This window comes from Leucopleurus acutus, assembly GCF_964270905.1.
Source record: "Leucopleurus acutus genome assembly, chromosome: 8".
In the NCBI taxonomy this organism is placed as follows: Eukaryota; Metazoa; Chordata; class Mammalia; order Artiodactyla; family Delphinidae; genus Leucopleurus; species Leucopleurus acutus.
This window is the reverse complement of record NC_139151.1, coordinates 82,506,924-82,524,898: the sequence shown is the minus strand read 5'-3', so window position 1 is coordinate 82,524,898 and position 17,975 is coordinate 82,506,924. Positions and strand designations below refer to the sequence as shown.

General features: G+C 33.7%; 1 protein-coding gene across 1 annotated transcript in view; it reads left to right on the top strand.

The window, feature by feature from the left end:
* The window catches only part of DCDC1 (doublecortin domain containing 1), a gene marked incomplete at both ends in the record, with an annotated part of 430,017 nt that overhangs the window by 280,889 nt on the left and 131,153 nt on the right, over positions 1–17,975 (top strand). The window contains 2 exons of the mRNA XM_082844001.1: positions 2,407–2,538; positions 2,940–3,097. Of these exons, the coding sequence (XP_082700127.1) occupies positions 2,407–2,538; positions 2,940–3,097 (290 nt within the window). The remainder of the gene's footprint in view (positions 1–2,406; positions 2,539–2,939; positions 3,098–17,975) is intronic.

Here is a 17,975-nt window from a genome sequence, read left to right as displayed (position 1 = left end):
TTTAGATAAAACTTCTTTTTGTAATGTTTTTGGGTTAGCTTAGTGATTCAAAAATCTTTTTCCAAGATTATCTGACTAGTATATACAGTGAAGACACTATTTTAAATTGGGCTTTTTTAAAAAGTATTTTTTAAATAAAAGAATAAATGCACATATAGAAATTAATATTTGAAAAAATATACTAATTAGAAGTAAAGTCTCTTTCTTTCAAACTTTAATCCTATTTCTCAGAGTTATTCACTAATAGCAGGTTTTTGAGTATATTCTCAGAAATTATGCATATATTTCTATGTATAGTAGGGTTTCTGCTTAAATAATAAAAGTAGTGTATGTTAGTTATGAAAAAACCCTCCAATAATTCAGAACTGAATAAGCAAAAGTACCTCTTTAACCTATTCCTCAAAGATTATCATTAATTGTTTCTGATTAATTATATATATTATATGTAATCATATATATTAAATCTAATTATGTATGTATATGTATATGTGTATAATTATATATATGTAAAACTTTGTGACCTATCTTTTCCATTCAATAACATATTGTGGCCATCTCTCCATATTGACATCCACATCTACTTTATCTCTTAAAGTTTCCCTGATGATACACACTTAGACAAGTAAGAACCAGGCTGCAATGAACAATGTATGTATGTGTATGTTTGTTAAGTCAAAGGGAATGCATATTAAAATTCTGTTAGTCATTTATTGATTAATTCAACAAAAATTCCTATTTACTGTGCTTTTAATTTGTATTTTTTACCTTTCTTCCTGACTTTTTCTGAATCCCCTCCCTCTTTTTTTCCTCTACTTCTTCATAAGGTATACTGTGTATTTCTATTTTTTTACTGAATCTCTTACATTAAAAAATTGCTTTATTGAAATGTAATTAACATACCTTACAATTCATGTATTTGAAGTGTGCCATTCAATATTTTTCAGTGTATTCACAGGTTTTGTATCCATTACCACAACCTAATTTTAGAACATTCATCTTTAGTTATACATTTTCTAACAAAGTTTAAAGTTACTTAATATCTCTTTTTCTACAATAATATAAGGACCTTAGTACTCTTTAATTATCCACTGGACACCTCCCCATATATTTTGTTAAAACTTTTCCACACTTTAAAAAAGAAGTTTTAAAAGAAGTTTATATAATACTTGAGGCAGCATATCTAGGATTAACTGGTAAACAAGCTGGAGGGGCAAGTTGCTTTAACCCCCTGTGTTTGTTTCCTCGTCTTTAAAATGGGAACAATAGCCATACCTGTTTCAAAGCGCTGTTGTAAGGATTAAAATGTAAATATGTTGTTATGTGGGAAATTACTTTGATGCAATGGTAAACTCCAAGTATGCTCCTAGATAGGCTATCCTTGAGTTCATGGAACAGAAAGGTGCACAGACCAAATTAAAATATTCAGATCACAATTTATTAAATCAATTTAAAACACAAAATAAAACGTATGGGAAGAGAGATGGGTTAGATTAACATGCTTAAAGTACAATGGGTTGAATGGCCACATTACCTGAATCTCTGCAGTATCAACTTATCCTCTTTCTGTGTTGCATCACCCTTCCCTGCTACTGATGTGGTTACAAGGACCAGAGTTGAAATTTGAGCAAGAGGGTCTAACAGATGAAATGTGTGTGAAGCAATGATGCACACTTGCTCCAGGACAGAGCTGGTTGCAAGTACACTTGGCCAAAGCTGTGCTCCCCAGGTAGCCTATGGGCAGCTGTGGATTTTATCCAGCAGAGGATCCAAAATGAGAGTAGCAATGGGTGGCCAGTTAAAGATCTCATGATTATTGTGTCTCATGTGCTTAATTTATATGTAGTGTATCATAAATATTTGTTGTTTTGCTTGTTATTTGGTAAGTCATGACTATTTTGTCTTTCTACCCCTTTCTATCTATGTTCATAGACATATGCTCTAATCACTTTCTGTCTGACACTTCTCAGGTTACTAACTTACTTATCTATGCTTAATGCAGCTAATGAATCTCATTCATCCTATTTGTTTTCTTGTCTTCTGTGGCAGAATTGAATATTCCCAAAAAATAGAGCAACTGCACGTTACACGTACATAATGTGTTTACAATAATACCTTTTATGTGGAAATAACGCAATAAATGTTAGACATTGTTATCAGTATATAAGATGGCTTGAATATTTAGCAACCTAGTTAAACTTGAGCAGATAAAACAACAAATTAGAAATCTTCATATGAAAGTTATTTGGCTTGATTTTGATCTGAAATTGACAATAAAGTATAAAGCTCATTAGCCAGACCTTTTTCCTATTAATCTAATTTATCTTCCCATCATTCCAGTTGTATAGAATTTTTGCTGTTGCTTATAAGGCTGGTACTACTTACAATTTTTTTTTTCCTTTCCTACAGGCTTATCCTCAGTTTGTCCTGACCTACCTAGAGGAGCTAAACGCACATGACGTGACCCAGACAGAGTATCACCTTCACCATGGTGCCTGGACCACAGCTCATCAGGAACATGGCAGCAGCTTGGCAGAAGAGGTCAGTGTAGTGAGCCAGAGGCAAGACAGAAATAGATCTCTATGATATATTTTGAAAAGAGAAAAAATGTTTGGGTTGTTTTCAGGAGGCAAAAACGAATTCACAAATTAGGGTTATTGATATTTAATACATGTTATATAAACATCTATTTTCACATTTATATTTATATAAACATTTATATGGATATTTATATAAACATTATTTTATTAAATAGATGGTGACACACTAGCTTTTCTTAGGACTGCCTTCTTGTGTTCTGGCCACATACCAATGGTTTATGTGCTGGATGAAGAAGGCTGAAGGAACCATGAAAAGTGCAATGTTAAATTTTTGGCATATATAGTTTAGATATTTCCACTCAGTGAAAATTAGCTACATTATTCCTATATTTCATTTATTAGGTTCTGCAAAAAAGTGCCAGTATCCCTGGTCTGAAGCAGCTGCCAGAGCCTTCAGAGACCCACTTAATGCCAGAAGGTTCTCTTGGGGAGACAGGGGAGCTGACGGTGGCTCTGGTGAAGAAACTGGAAGAGAAACATCCTAAGGCTTCTGCTCAGAGGTAGGGCACTGACAGAATGGAGCTTATTGCTCAATGACATTCGATGTTTTCCTTCAGTTTCACGTAAGATTGATTTCTTGAAGATTATTGAAATATCTCAGAAGCCCTTTGGCTTTCAAGCACAGTAGTTTTCGGGTCACATTTGATGAAGAGAGGTGACATTTATGTGTATTTCATTGAAGATTGATGTACAGTATTGTTTATAAGTATACTTAGGAAGGGTTGCTATCTTGGGGTCTCACTAAAATATTCTGGAATAACATAATTAGGGTAAGGTAGTACTGAGCATATATCTAATTGGAGAATACCAAAAGGTCTTAAAGAAGGGCACACTCATAGACAATCCTTTCTATGTTCCACGAGGAGAATATTATGTTTAGAACTGGGGATACATGCACAGTAGATGGTCTTAAGTAGTGATAATTTAACAAATTGACATAGTTACATTACTGGAATAAAACTAACATCAATGATTTTGCTAACCAACTGAAGATCATCCTTGGTTGGAAAATGAAAATTATTTCTCTGATACTCTTTATTTAACTGGAAAACTAAAGTTTATTCTTATTATTATTTTGTTGGGCTTGGTGTTGTAAATCACAAAGTGACTTTATAAACTGTAATTTTAACATACAATTGTTTGAAATTAACTATTGATTGAAATACTCTTAAAGGAGTAATACAGTTCTTATCATACTCAGTAAAGTTCAAGATAATTCCTAAGTTTAAATATTCTAATGGTACATAAAAATGTCAATTGCATGAAAAAAGAGAAAAAAGGCTCTAAATTTCTTTTTTTTTTAAGTTTTTTTTATCTTTATTGAGATATAGTTGACATATAACATTGTGTAAGTTTAAAGTGTGCAATATAACTTTTTATTTCAACTAAAAGCTATCTTATATTCTTAAGTTACATATTCCTCCTTCAGATTTTGATAGGAGGGGAATATTTTTTTCCTAATAACAAAAGTGACTCTTCAATTTATTTTCTCTCTAAATTATTTATCCCTTAAATCCGTCGATTTTGTTGTTTTGAGTAAGATGGGGCAGAAACAAAACAACAAATTTAGCATCTTACTGTATTATAGTATGGGGGTGTCCTGGAACTGTATGAAAACCAGAGTTCCAGGTCTTCCACCCCTGATACTTGTTCTTCAGTCGTACATAAGGTTCTCAACTCTCTGATGCTCCACAACACAATCACAAGGCCGCAGCTATGCAGCCAGGCCAGGTCACTAGAATATAAGTCCCTTGGGAGCAGTCTTTGACGTTTTCATGTAAAACACTGGGGTAGCTGAGGAACTCAAATACGGTTTCATGAGGTCGTTGTTGACCTATCTCTCTAGGCTCACTCGGCAGCCACTTGTACTCTGTCCTTCTTGAGAGAATGCTGGGGGCTTGTCATTCTCCAGGGTTCTCTTCTAGGAGGCACAGTTTCCTCCTGCTCTCAAATTTCTGAAATCTATATGGGGCTTTTGTGTTTGTCGCATGCTGGCGCTGGTGGGTCACTGTGCCGGAACCCCAGTGATAATCCATCTAGTTCCCTGTGACTTCCCCAGACTGGAATTTTTTTCATTTTTATTTTTATTTGTTTATCTATTTTTTTGAGGGTTGAGGGCTTTGGGTAGTTTAGAGATATTTCTAATGTATTCTGTTGTTATCTTCCCTGAAGCAATGTAGTCTGATGATGGAACTTTGGAGAAAAGAATGTAGTATTAGGAAATGTGAGGCAAAAAAAATCCCAAAACAAACAAAGCTGTTAATATCAGTTAACATACAACAATACTGTTTGAGTTGTTAGAATTAAGTGTCTTTAAATTTCAGGAATGTAGTAAGCACTCAATAGGTAGAGTTGTGAAAATGTTCTGAAAACTAGTAGGGGTAGAAAAGAGTTTTTAATGAGGGTTGTGTTGATTTGTGATTTTTAGTCAATGGAAATTGACTGGTAAATATAGTTTGGATTTTATTTAATAAGAAATTTCCCAGGGCCCTTTTCTTAGTGCGGTTTCCTCAGGGTTTGTGTCTCAGGCTACAGCAACTTTTCCAGCCGCCTTTTTTTCTCTTAAAGCCACAGGGATTTATCTGCATTCTCTCCACCCACACAATTTACCACAACAGGTGTAATTTCAGTTTCTCTCCTTCTCTTTCTGTTCCTTAACAAAGTTATTTTGAGTAAAGAGTTAGTACTTAGAGCAATTACTTTCCTCCCATTTTGGAAGGAGTTGTTGGACAAAATTAGAACATGGTACTGAACTTGACATATTGACTACTTTGAACCTTAGGTTGTCTTGTTAGGTTTTGCATGCTTTCCGAATATAAGAGAATCAGTGCATAATATTATCACACCTTTAAAAGAAGGCTTCACATTGTCTTGCTTTTATTAATGATAATTTTATGAAATAAAGAATTAAATCACTGCAAGAACTAAAGAAATAATGTGAAATGATATGAGTTGTGAAAATTGGAAAAAGAAATAGAATTTTAGATTACCAGGGAAAACATTAATGAGCATATAGTCTGAAAAAATATATATAATTGAATAAAAAGATACGAAGATATAAATGTATGTACTTCTTTCGAAGTAGCCAAGGAAGGAGAGAATCAGAAGTAGACAAATTTGCGGAAAGACACAGATAGGTAGCTACTGGCAGGTAACAAGTGAAAAGGAAAGATAACATTTGATTATTAATAACATATACTGACTTTGCTTAAGTGCTTTATGTGCGTTATTTTCCAGTAACCTGTGAGAAACTGGGCCCACTTGCCTGCATGCAGTAAAGCCAATCTACTGACACTGGGTTGTGGTGAAGGAAAATGCAGTATTTATCGCAGGGCACCAAGCAAGGAGTCCAGGGCAGCTAGTGCTCAAAACACCCAATGGGTTTCAGGAAAACATTTTTAAAGGCCAGGTGAGGGAGGGGAGTTGCAGGGTATGTGATCAGCTTGTGCACAATTCTCTGATTGGTTGATGGTGAGGTAACAGGGCTGTGTCATATTATCAATCCTCAGGCTTCAGTAGGTCTGGGAGCTACATGCTCATGGTCATCAGGAAGTTAATTTCTTCCATTTGGTGGGGGTTTTAGCATCTGCAAAACAAAAGACAACTCAGGAAATGTGCATCAGATACTATTATCTAGGTACTTCAGAGAAGAACTGAAGCAAGAGGATGTGGGGGGAGGGGTCTGTCACAGGAAGGCCCCCCGTAGTGTCCTGCTCCCGTTACAGTATGTAAAACAGAGGTATTAATCTCTGTATTACTGATAAGGAAATTTAGGCACAGAGAGATTAAGTTACTTGGCTAAGGCCTTCCAGCTAGTTATTTAAGGCAGGCCTATCTGCACCTTAAGTGTTATTCTTCACCTCTATATTGTTCTGCCTTGACCATTCATGTTCTTTTCTTAATGATTATTCCGGATCTTTAGCCTTTCAAATTGGGCCTATTATTTTGACTGGATATCTTAGAAAGGAACCTTTAAATAAGGTGGAACAGTTTAGAAAGGGAATGATAAAATATAAATCAATACATGCAGCTTTCAGTGATGACTAAATAAGAGGTTGCAAATATTAAGGGAGACTGTGAACCCCTGATTTCTTAGTGAATTCAGTAGTCTAGATTTACTGATTTAGAGGCTTGCACTTGACTGGATTTGAGGTTTTTAAAATCGTCTTTCTAATAATATGAATATAAGTTGTCATGATTAACCAAGGTATTTCACACCTTGAATGGTGGTTCAGTTCAGCTTTGTATATACTAAATTTGGTGACAGGTAATAGCTGTCATTTGTTGAATACTTACCATATGCCAACTGCTATTCTAAGTACTTACTTATTCTTGTAATGATGTGATAGATCGATTTACTTATTGTCATGATAACCTGATGGTGGAGATGGTCTTATATATAATCCATAAAGGTGTAGCCACTGAGGCTCAGAGTGGTTTCAAGATGTGTCCAGTCATACAGCTAGTTAGTAGGGGAGATGGGATTTGAACCCATATCCACTTGCATCTATAGACAGTGCTTTTAACCACTGTTTTAGTCCTCATTCCTAGTAGTTTTTATTGTATTAATTTCATAACAGAATGTCATCATATTGAGTAGCCATATTAAGTCATTACTAAAATTTTATGTGTATTACATCATAAAAGATTTGACTAAACTATTGCCAATTTGATTGGTGTATTACTTTGAATTATATCCTTAAAAAAACCTACAGCAATCATCACAAACGAGGTCATCTACAGAATTATTTCATTTAATATATTTAAAACACTTGTAGAAAGCATCTAATTGTTTATCTTTTTTTTTCTCTTTTTTTTAATGTGGAGAAATTCTTTTTTCCATTGAAGAGAAAGGAAAATCTTTTACCGTGTTAGATCTTTCATGTAGGATCCTTAGTACATGATAGGTTATATTTTTTTTTGCGTAAAATGTTTTTGCTTCCTCTATCAGTGAGATGAAGAAATGTGGTTCTCTTCTTACTTGTATAAAGTGAGTTGTGTGTACATTTAAATCTAAGTTTGGTCCGAAATAAAATAAATGCCATATTCTGGCATCTTTAAGTGTCTGGAATGTGTTTGTTTACATTAGTTTATCCGATGGAGCGCTTTACCCTTATTTAAATTGAATAGGGGGTGGGGAAGGACCAGGACAGCCAACAAAGCACAATGACCCAGCTTGTCACCCAGTGACCTGTGAGAAGGAAATAATGAACTGTGAGTAGCTGTCATCTTAACTGTTTCTGACAGTTTGCCTTTGGGCACATCTGTGTTAGTTGCATTGGAAAGGCCTTTGTTCTTTTCCCACTAGTGATTTTGTCCAGCGCTGAGGGGTTTGCTAGCTACTGTACTCCTAACCAGCCCCTTCCTTCCCAGGGAAGTAAGCAGCTGCCACGGATCATATTGACATTTCTCTTCATGACTCAACTTGGCATGTACTTCACTCTTTCCAAAGAGAACATATATTTAAAAGTTCTTTGATTTTTTTCGTTAAAAATGTACTTTAATGTCTCATGAGTTTTGATACTAATAAAAAAGCAAGTAATAAAATATGTTTAGTGTTTTTGTAGCTTTATATAGAAAAAGATAAAGAAAGATAGATAACTAACCAGATGGGCAGGTCACCTGAAGGAAACATATCAAAACATTAACAGTTGTTATTGAGTTTAAAATTTTTATTTATTGTTTATTTAAAAAATTTTAATAATTGAATATTATGTTTGCAGTAGGACAAAAATCAACATATGTTATGAAAAGCATTTTTAATATAGATGCTTTATAGGAATACTTAGACTAAAATAGGTAAGAATATGCCATATTTGGTGCACATATTCCACTGCTACTTTTAAGATGTTTCTAATAATTTAAACTTTAAAATATTGTAATATTTACATTTTAAAGTTAATCTAGTGCATAAAATTATTATAATCATTAGGAAAAGTAATTTGGTAAGAAACAGGTGTTTCTGTCCCAGGGTTTCCTAAAGTATCACTACTATCTCAATCATAACAAAAGCAGAACATTCTGAATAATGTTTATTATACCCTAAGAGAATTGTTTAAATTAAAATCAAAGTTTCATCTATAAAATGTAATTCCTGAATCAGTTTTAAAGCCTATTTACGTTTTTACAACTGCTATAAAATCCATCCTTCTACTATAATTAAATCTGGCTGCAATCGGCATGGAATAAACCCTGAGCATTTGGTACTCACTTTATTATATTTACCCTTCCCATAGAATATAAATCCAAACTATACTGCATTGGTCAATTTTTTTAAGGCTTTGTTTCCCCTTGATAGAATAGAAGAAATAAAGCTTGAAAGAAGTGACATGATTTTTACCACATTCAGGGTTTTTCCCTCTTAGTGACAGGTTTGAGATGCACTAGCTAACAGAACTAGTCTTCTGCTTTTCAGAGAAAGGTAAATTAATAGTAATGAGAAATTCTTTAAGCAGACAAATAATGATCATGTCTATATAATTATAATTTGTAAAAAATATTAAAAATTGAAAGTTATATTCTGATTTTCTTGAGTAGTTAATAGCATACGATTTATTACTCTATTAAATCATTTGTGTAGTTTTGCATATAGTTGATGGTAATCTGTAACCATCTTATTTGATTAGAACATTCTTCTAATGTTGTTTATCACATACCAACACAATTTTTGTAGAGACAGTGAATGCACGAATCGGTTTTGATAATAGCAAACTCTGTCTTTTTAAGCAAAGGGGACTGTTTAAATTGCCACACTCAAATTCTTGTTTCTAGAACTCTTACCAATAAAGGCAAATGTAAATATAGTAATTGCCTGTGATAGTCACTAAATCCAATTAAGCTTCCCAGGAATAAAATCTCATATTAGGTTATATTACTGTTCCTCACTGTTGAAATGCTCAGCTTTAAGCATTAGCCTTTAGCTCTTTTATACTATATACAAGAGTATGGTGTTGCATTTAAGAACATGAAATTATTGTGTGTTCCAGAGATGCAGAGGTATGCTTATACTACTTTTTTTTTAATTAGAAAAGTTAATAGCCTGATTTTGGCTGATATTGTTACCTATTTGCATTTTGGTATATTTAAAAATTAATTCCCACATGTTCTCTGTGAATTAAAGTGAACAAATAATCTAATTGCACCTGCTTTTTTTGAAGCAAAGTCAAAATCAAGCATTCCAAAGGATTAGATTTATATCCATACATGTGTATTAATTCAGAAATTATCAAAGGCTTTCAAATAAGCATTTTATGATGAATTTTTGTTCTCACTGCCATGAGGTACCCAAACCTTCAATTATGCTGCTTAATTTCCATTTAAAAAAATGTTCTACTTATCTTCCTGTTTTATTCAATATTGTCTATAAAGCTATTCAAGGTATGAATAGGAAACTCTGCTCCTACATTCTTCAAACTCATAGCCCTCAAGCTAGAATGTCTGTCTAGTATTATCATAGTGAAACTAGTAGGTAACAAAGTTCTAAATTTGAGTAATGTGGATGGTCAAGGAGGAGACGGGTGGTGGAGGTATTATTAGCTTATAGTATATGGAATTGGATGAGAACAGAGTTCAAGCAGTCAAAGTAACCCATAGGTTAGCTTCCTAACTTGTCTGTTTCCTTCTACCCTTGTCCCCCTACAATCCATTCTCCACGTAATGGCAGAGGGACACCTTCATATTAATAAGTCATATCATGGGAGTCCTCAGCTCGAAATATGCCAATGGCTTTTTATTTCCTTTAGAGTGAGAGCAAAGTCTTTACTATATGCTACATGGTCCTACTTTACAAGGCCCATGGCATCTCCCTGAACACCATTCTCCCCTCCCTTCCTCTGCTCCAGCCAGCCTGGCTTCTTTCAGACTTGCCAAGCATGGTTACACACTGTCACTCTCTTTCCCTGCTTTATTTTTCTTCAAGGCATTTTTACTGCCTGCCCTATACATATTTATTTACTGTCTGTGTTGTCCCATTAGAATGTAAACTCCATTTCAGCAGGAACCGTTTTTTATTCACATCTGTACCTCCAGAGCCAGAACATATCTTGTACATAGTAGATAATCAATAAAAGGTTGTTGAATGGATGACTGAATGGATGCATGAATGAAGTAGTGTGATTAATGGAAATAAGAAAATAGAGAGGGAGCTAGTCTGAGCATTCATATTTACATTTTAAGACCCTCACTGTCTGCTGGATGACCATAGCCCTAGGACCTACACATGTGTCAGTCCAAAACTGAGCCTATTACAATGGTTTTTCTAACTGATTTCTACATCACTCTTTATTTTCATCCTTTATTAATGTACAGATACTTATTGAGCATTTTCTATATTCTAAGCACTATCCTAGGCACAGGGCATACATACTGAAAATACAGGCACACTTTCTCACCTCACAGAACTTCCCCTACAGAGTCTAACAGAGAAGAGAGATATTAAACAAATCACTACAATAAAGGGAGGGTGATGAGTATATTATAGGGAGAAAGTAGTTCAGCCTGAACACTCCTCCCTGGTGATATGCTTTTGAAGTATGACTGAACATCTCACTCACAGACTCACAGTTCTTCGGCTTTTACCAGTTCCCTACTAAGTTAATTCTCCTACAGAGCATCAACTGTCAGATGCACTGCACTGTTTTCTTGTCTCAGAACCTCCCTTGTACTTATCCAGGCTCAGGGTGACTGTACTTGGCTCATGCTGGTTTGCTTGACCAAAATGCCCTTATCTCTTTTTTCTTACCTAAAATCCTGCCCTCTGCAAGGCCTATTTTCACTGATGGTTTTCAGCCTTTCTTCTTTTCTGATATATACTTTTAAGGATATAAATTTACCTCTAAGCATGGCTTTAGCTTCATTCCACCAATCTTAATGTTATATTTTTGTTATCTTTTCCATTTTGTTATAATTTTTGATCCATGAATTTTGGAAGTATATTTCTTAATGTCCAAATATATGAAACATTTCTGGTTGGTATGTGTATTACTGACGTCTAGATTAATTTCACTGTGGTTGAAGAACATTTTTGGTATGATTTCAGCTCTGACATTTGTTGAGATTTGCTTTATGGCCTACCCAATATTTGGACAGTTTTTATAAGTGATCCATATGTATTTACAAAGAATATGTATTCTTCAATTTGGGGGCACAGTGTTCTATCTATTAGGTCAAGTTTGATAAATGCGTTTTCAATTCTTGGATGTACTTACTGATATTTTAGAGAAATATGGTTAAAGTCTCCTCCTATAATTGTGGATTTGTCTATTTCTCTTTCTATTAGTTTTATGAATTTTCATTTTCTATAATTTGAGGCTATTTATTAGGTGCGTGCAATTTTAGAATTGTTACATCTTTTTGATGAATTAAACCTTATGTTATTATGGAATGTTCCTCTTTATCCCTAGTAATTCCTCCTTTTTCTTAACTTAAAGTTTATTTTGGTTTTGTCTCAAATTAAATATAATGACCACAGTTTTTTGGTCAGTGTTTGCTTGATATATTATTGTATCCTTTAATTTTCAAATTTTATCTTTATATTGAAAGCATATAGGTTTTTTATTGCAGTATAACAATCTATGTCTTTGAATTGAAGTATTTAGTCCATTTACCTATAACATAACTACTGATATTTTGGGATTTAAATCTAACATATTACTATTTGATTTCTATGTGTTCCATCTATTCTATATTCTGTTTTCTCTTTTATTTTTGCGTTTTCTTGGATTTATTGAGTACTTTCCTTATTTCATTCCCTTCCTCCCAATTATCTTGGTAGTTATACTTTCTTTTACTGGTTGTTCTAGAGATTATACATGTTTTCTTGACTTATCAACATCTAATATAAATTAGTGTTTTTACCACTTCTCAGACAATACAAACACCTTAGAACTCTTTCTAAACTCCATTTATATACTTTCTGACTGGATACTGGTGTATGTTTTAATTCTATATGTGTTTCAAACTCTATAAAAAAATCATAATTATTATTTTCTTAATCAATATTTATTTAGACTTAGCCACATTTTACCCTTCCTTTTCATCTTTATTTCTTTCTGTATCTCTGGAATTCCATCAGGAATCATTTTCCTTTTCTTTAAAGAACATCCTTTAATATCTCCTGAGGTGTGGGTCTGCTGGTCATAAATTCTTTCCATTTTTATTTGTCTTAAAATATCTATCTGTCACTTCCATATTTTCACATTCATATTTTTACTGGGTGTGAAATTCTAGGTTGTCAGCTTTTTTTTCACAACACATTGAAGATATTGTTCTATTGTCTTTGGCTTCTATTTTTTTTTTCCAATTGAGAAGTCATATATCAATCTCATTGCTCCTTTGAAGGCAATACGTTGTTTTCCTCTGGCTGACTTTAAGGTTTTCTCTTTGTATATTTGGTTTTTGCTATGATTTTCCTTAGTAGTTTTTTGGTGTTATTATTTTGTGTTTATAATACTTGGGAATTTTAGGACTCGAATCAGTGGCTTACTGTGTTATTTCTTCAAATATTGTTTCAGCTGCATTTTTTCTCTCTCTTCTCTGAAGGAATACTAATGACATGTATATTAGAACTTTTTAAAAAACTGTAAATCCTATGTCTCTTATGCTTCATTTTGTATTTTTTACTTTTTGTCTCCTTGTGCTTTAGTGTAGATATTTTCTTTTGACCTGTCTCTCGGTTTATTAATTCTCTCGTCAACTTTTTCTAATCTGTTGCTAAATCCATACATTGAGTTCTTAATGTCTGTTATCGTACTTTTTTCAGTTATAAATTTTCCATTTGGTTTTTATGGCTAAAATATTACCATAATTTATTCAATCATTCCACTGTTATTGAACAATTAGGCAGTTTCCAATATTTCAAGTTTATCAGTTGCACTGTAACAAACACCTTTGATTCTTGTCCAGAATGTATTTATTCAACCTTTGAACATTCATTTAAGCACCTTTTTTTCTGCCCCCAAATTTGTTGGACACTAAGAATATAAAAATATATACAAACAGTCCATGATTTTCATGACATATCATGAAGCATTTCCCTGCCAAGTCACTAGTGAAAATCTGACTATGGTTGTGGAAATTTTATTGATCATGAGGTTTGTTGTTACTATTTTTATTTTCTATTTTATAAAGTTTACAACTTAGCTGATCAAATAAGGGGCCTGAATTTCTACTTTCTAACAGCATTTTATTTTCTTTCTGCAAACACAAACCATCCTTAGTTTTCATGTTTCAAAATTGGACTACAGAGTTAGCTAAACTATGACATATGCTATCTTACAACTCTTTTTGTTTTTTAAAACATAAATACCAAGTATCATCCTTTGATAATGAATAATCTCTGCAAATATTTATGAAAAATAAGTAATTTTATATTAAATTGTTATTTAAGAATCATTACGTTGTAGTACATATAATCATTTGAATTGCCCATAATTTTATCCATCTGAATGCAACTAACTGACAGGTCTTTTGATTGATTTGTTAGCATCTGTTTGTCATGGTCCATTCTTTTTTGACAATGTCTCTAATTGGGTCATTCTGTGAATTAGAGGCGAGAGGATCAACTGAGCAGACAAAGTAATACTGTAATATTCATATGCTCAGAACACAGATTTTTGATTTTGTGATTTTACTATCAAGATTTAAATCTGTAACTTCCGTTGCTAAACTTTGTTCATTGTATTCTCTCCTGTTATATTACTTGAGAATACTTGAGAGTCAATTATATAGATAAATAATAAGTTACTTTCTCATTTTTATATTCATTGATTCATTTGATAAATGCTTTTGAGTGCTTATTAAGAGAGATGAGATGGCTTCCTAATTGACATCTCAGAATCTGGACTCAGATTGCCTGGCTTCCAGTCCTAGCTCTTCAAAGTACTCACTGTGTGGTTTGGGGTAAGCTATTTAGTATCACTGATACTCAGTTTCCTCATATATGAAAGGGGGATAATAATTATTGTGAAATTTAAACCATATCATAAATGTTAAAGTGTAGCCCAGGGAATTCCCTGGCGATCCAGTGGTTAGGACTTGGCGCTTTCACTGCCATGGCCTAGGTTCAATCCCTGGTCTGGAAACTAAAATCCCACTAGCCGTGTATAGCGGCCAAAAAAAAAAAAAGTTTAACCCAATTCCTGGCTCACAGTAAATACTCAGTAAATGGTAGCTTTTATGTTGATAATAATGTGCTATTATTAGTATTGATATTAGTATTGAGTGTAAAATATCACAAGGATGCAAAGCAATTCCTGCCTTTAAAAATTCTGAAATCTTACTGGGGAGAAGCTGTGCACTGCTATATTTTTAATGTTGTTCAAAAAGTAGTTTTTGAATTCTCATTGGATGTAGAGAATTATACTACATAGTATTTGAATAAGTCTTTTAAAAAATATCCCTCAGACCTGAAGGAATATGCATATTTTAAATATGTATATTCACAATGGAATAAATTAGTGGTGATAAACTATAGTCATGCTATAAAAATGTGTTTTTAGCCTTTGTGGACAAAAGGAATTGGGTATATCAAATTTCCTATATCACCAAGTAAGAGGAAATAAATAAGTATGATAGCCTGCTCTCAAGAAAATTGAACTGTGGTTGGAGAGACAAGGTGAAAAGATTAAAACTTTATGACCGTTACTGTATTTTATTACTCATGTTTATCATTAAACTTTTGGAAAAAAACAAATAGAAAATAAAAGGAAACTGAAAAACACATAATTAGGAAACTGAAAAATACATTTTTTAATGTCTCTTTTGTTTATATTTTGTTGTTATTCTCATAGTTACATTTACAAAAATGAGGATATGCTGATTTTTTGTGTTTGACAATGACAATACAATAACAGACTTTAATAGGTTCTGTAAACATCTTTCCACAAGTAAATATATGCCTATATTATCATTCTTTAGTGAGATCTAAATTTGTGTAACCAGTGCCACATTATAGGACTTTAAGATGTTTCTAGGTTTTTTGCCCTTATAAACAAAACGGCAGTAAACAACAGAAACTTGGAACGTAATGTAGTTGTTCATAATAAGAATCTCAAATAGCGCCTCACACTGGTCAGAATGGCCATCATCAAAAAATCTATAAACAATAAATGCTGTAGAGGGTGTGGTGAAAAGGGAACCCTCTTGTACTGTTGGTGGGAATGTAAATTGATACAGCCACTATGGAGCACAGTATGGAGGTTCCTTAAAAAACTAAAAATAGAACTACCATACGAGCCAGCAATTCCACTACTGAGCATATACCCTGAGAAAACCATAATTCAAAAAGAGTCATGTACCACATTGTTCATTGCAGCACTATTTACAATAGCCAGGATATGGAAGCAACCTAAGTGTCCATCGACAGATGAATGGATAAAGAAGATGTGGCACATATATACAATGGAATATTACTCAGCCATAAAAAGAAACAAAATTGAGTTACTTGTGGTGAGGTGGATGGACCTAGAATCTGTCATACAGAGTGAAGTAAGTCAGAAAGAGAAAAACAAATGCCATATGCTAACACATATATATGGAATCTAAAAAAAAAAAGAAAATGGTTCTGAAGAACCTAGGGGCAGGATAGGAATAAAGACGCAGACATAGAGAATGGACCTGAGGACACGGTGAGAGGGAAGGGTAAGCTGGGACGAAGTGAGAGAGTAGCATGGACATATATACACTGCCAAATGTAAAATAGATAACTAGTGGGAAGCAGCCGCATAGCAGAGGGAGATCAGCTCGGTGCTTTGTGACCACCTAGAGGGGTGGGATAGGGAGAGTGGGAGGGAAATGCAAGAGGGAGGTGATGAGTGTACATATAGCTGATTCACCTTGTTATACAGCAGACACTAACACAACAATGTAAAGCAATTATGCTCCAATAAAGATGTTAAAAAATAGTAATAAATAAAATAAAAAAAGAATCTCAAATAGAATTTTCCCACAGCAGTACATGAGAAGTGTCACCTCGCAGATGTCATGAGTTGAAGAAAGCGTAGGGCCTAGTGTTTGGAAAAATTATGGAAAGGAGTCCTTCCTAGGAGGATAGTTGGTGTTTGTTTCGTTTGAAAGTAAAGGCAAGGGACTTCATGAGGGGAAACAGTACGATTCCTTTTTATTTATGAAATGATGGCTCCACTAACAACGATGCGTGACCATGCAAGGCTTTTTCTTGAGAAAATTTCCATCCAGCTCTGTTGACTTGAGAGTGGGTCTTTTTATATGTGGCCCATTTTATTAGAAACCTAGGATGGTTCTAATTCCTATTTAAGTGAGCTCAAATGTCTATCAGAAAGCTTTCATCATGAGGTAGTTCATAATTTTCCAGCGGGTATAAGTTCTCCTGGAGTAACCAGAAATTATTTTTTTCTTCTTGTACCCTTATTTTCACAGATATCAACATTTTTCTTTCTTAGTGAGGCCGGTGAATTCTTTAAGGTTAATAGGAATCTTAATTTGGAAAGTTTTTAGTTTTTTCCTTTTAAATGAATCTGGCTCTGCATAATTGAACTCATGCCCTTGCCACTGTGAAAACTTGACAGTTGAAAAATTTTCCAGTGCTCAGAGATAAGTTGGGAAAAGTGTTTATTTGATGCACATCATATGTGGCTTCCAAGATGCACTTATTCCCTGAATATGACTGAGACCATCAGGTAGTGAGTGCTTCATACTGAAACATAAAAAAGATCTTTTCTTGTGAATGGTTAAACATGGAATGTTTTATTTGGAATAAATTCATGGAATTTAATAAATTCCATGAAATCCATGGAAATGAATTATTGATGCAAACAGCAATTTGGATGAACCTCAAGAAAATTATGTAGAGTGAAAAGAGCCAATTTCAAAAGGATACACAATTTGTGATTCCATTTATGTAACATTCATGAAATAACATAATTATAGAGATACGGAACACATTTGCAGTTGCCAGCAGTTAAGGATGAGGGAGGGCATAGGTGTGGATATAAAGGGAGTCTTGTAGTAATTGTACAGTTGACCATCTTGATTGTGATGTTGGTTACACAAGGCTACAAATGTGATAAAATTACCTATAGCTACACACATACACACACGTGCACACACGTATGCATAACTGGTGACATCTGAATAGTAGCTGTGGATTGTAGCAATGTCAGTTGCTTGGTTTGTTGCTGTAACATAGTTGTAAAAGATATTATTATTGAGAGAAACTAGAGGAAGAGCTTACAGTACTTCTCTGTACATTTCTTTGCAACTTCCTGTGGATCTATAATTACTTCAAAATGTTTAAAAAAGAAAACAAACCTTTCCCAAGTGGAAATATCCAGGGCTAGGAAGAACAGAGACTACATGTAGCTAGAGAGCTCTTCAGAAAGAAAATTACTTCACTGTGCTCCT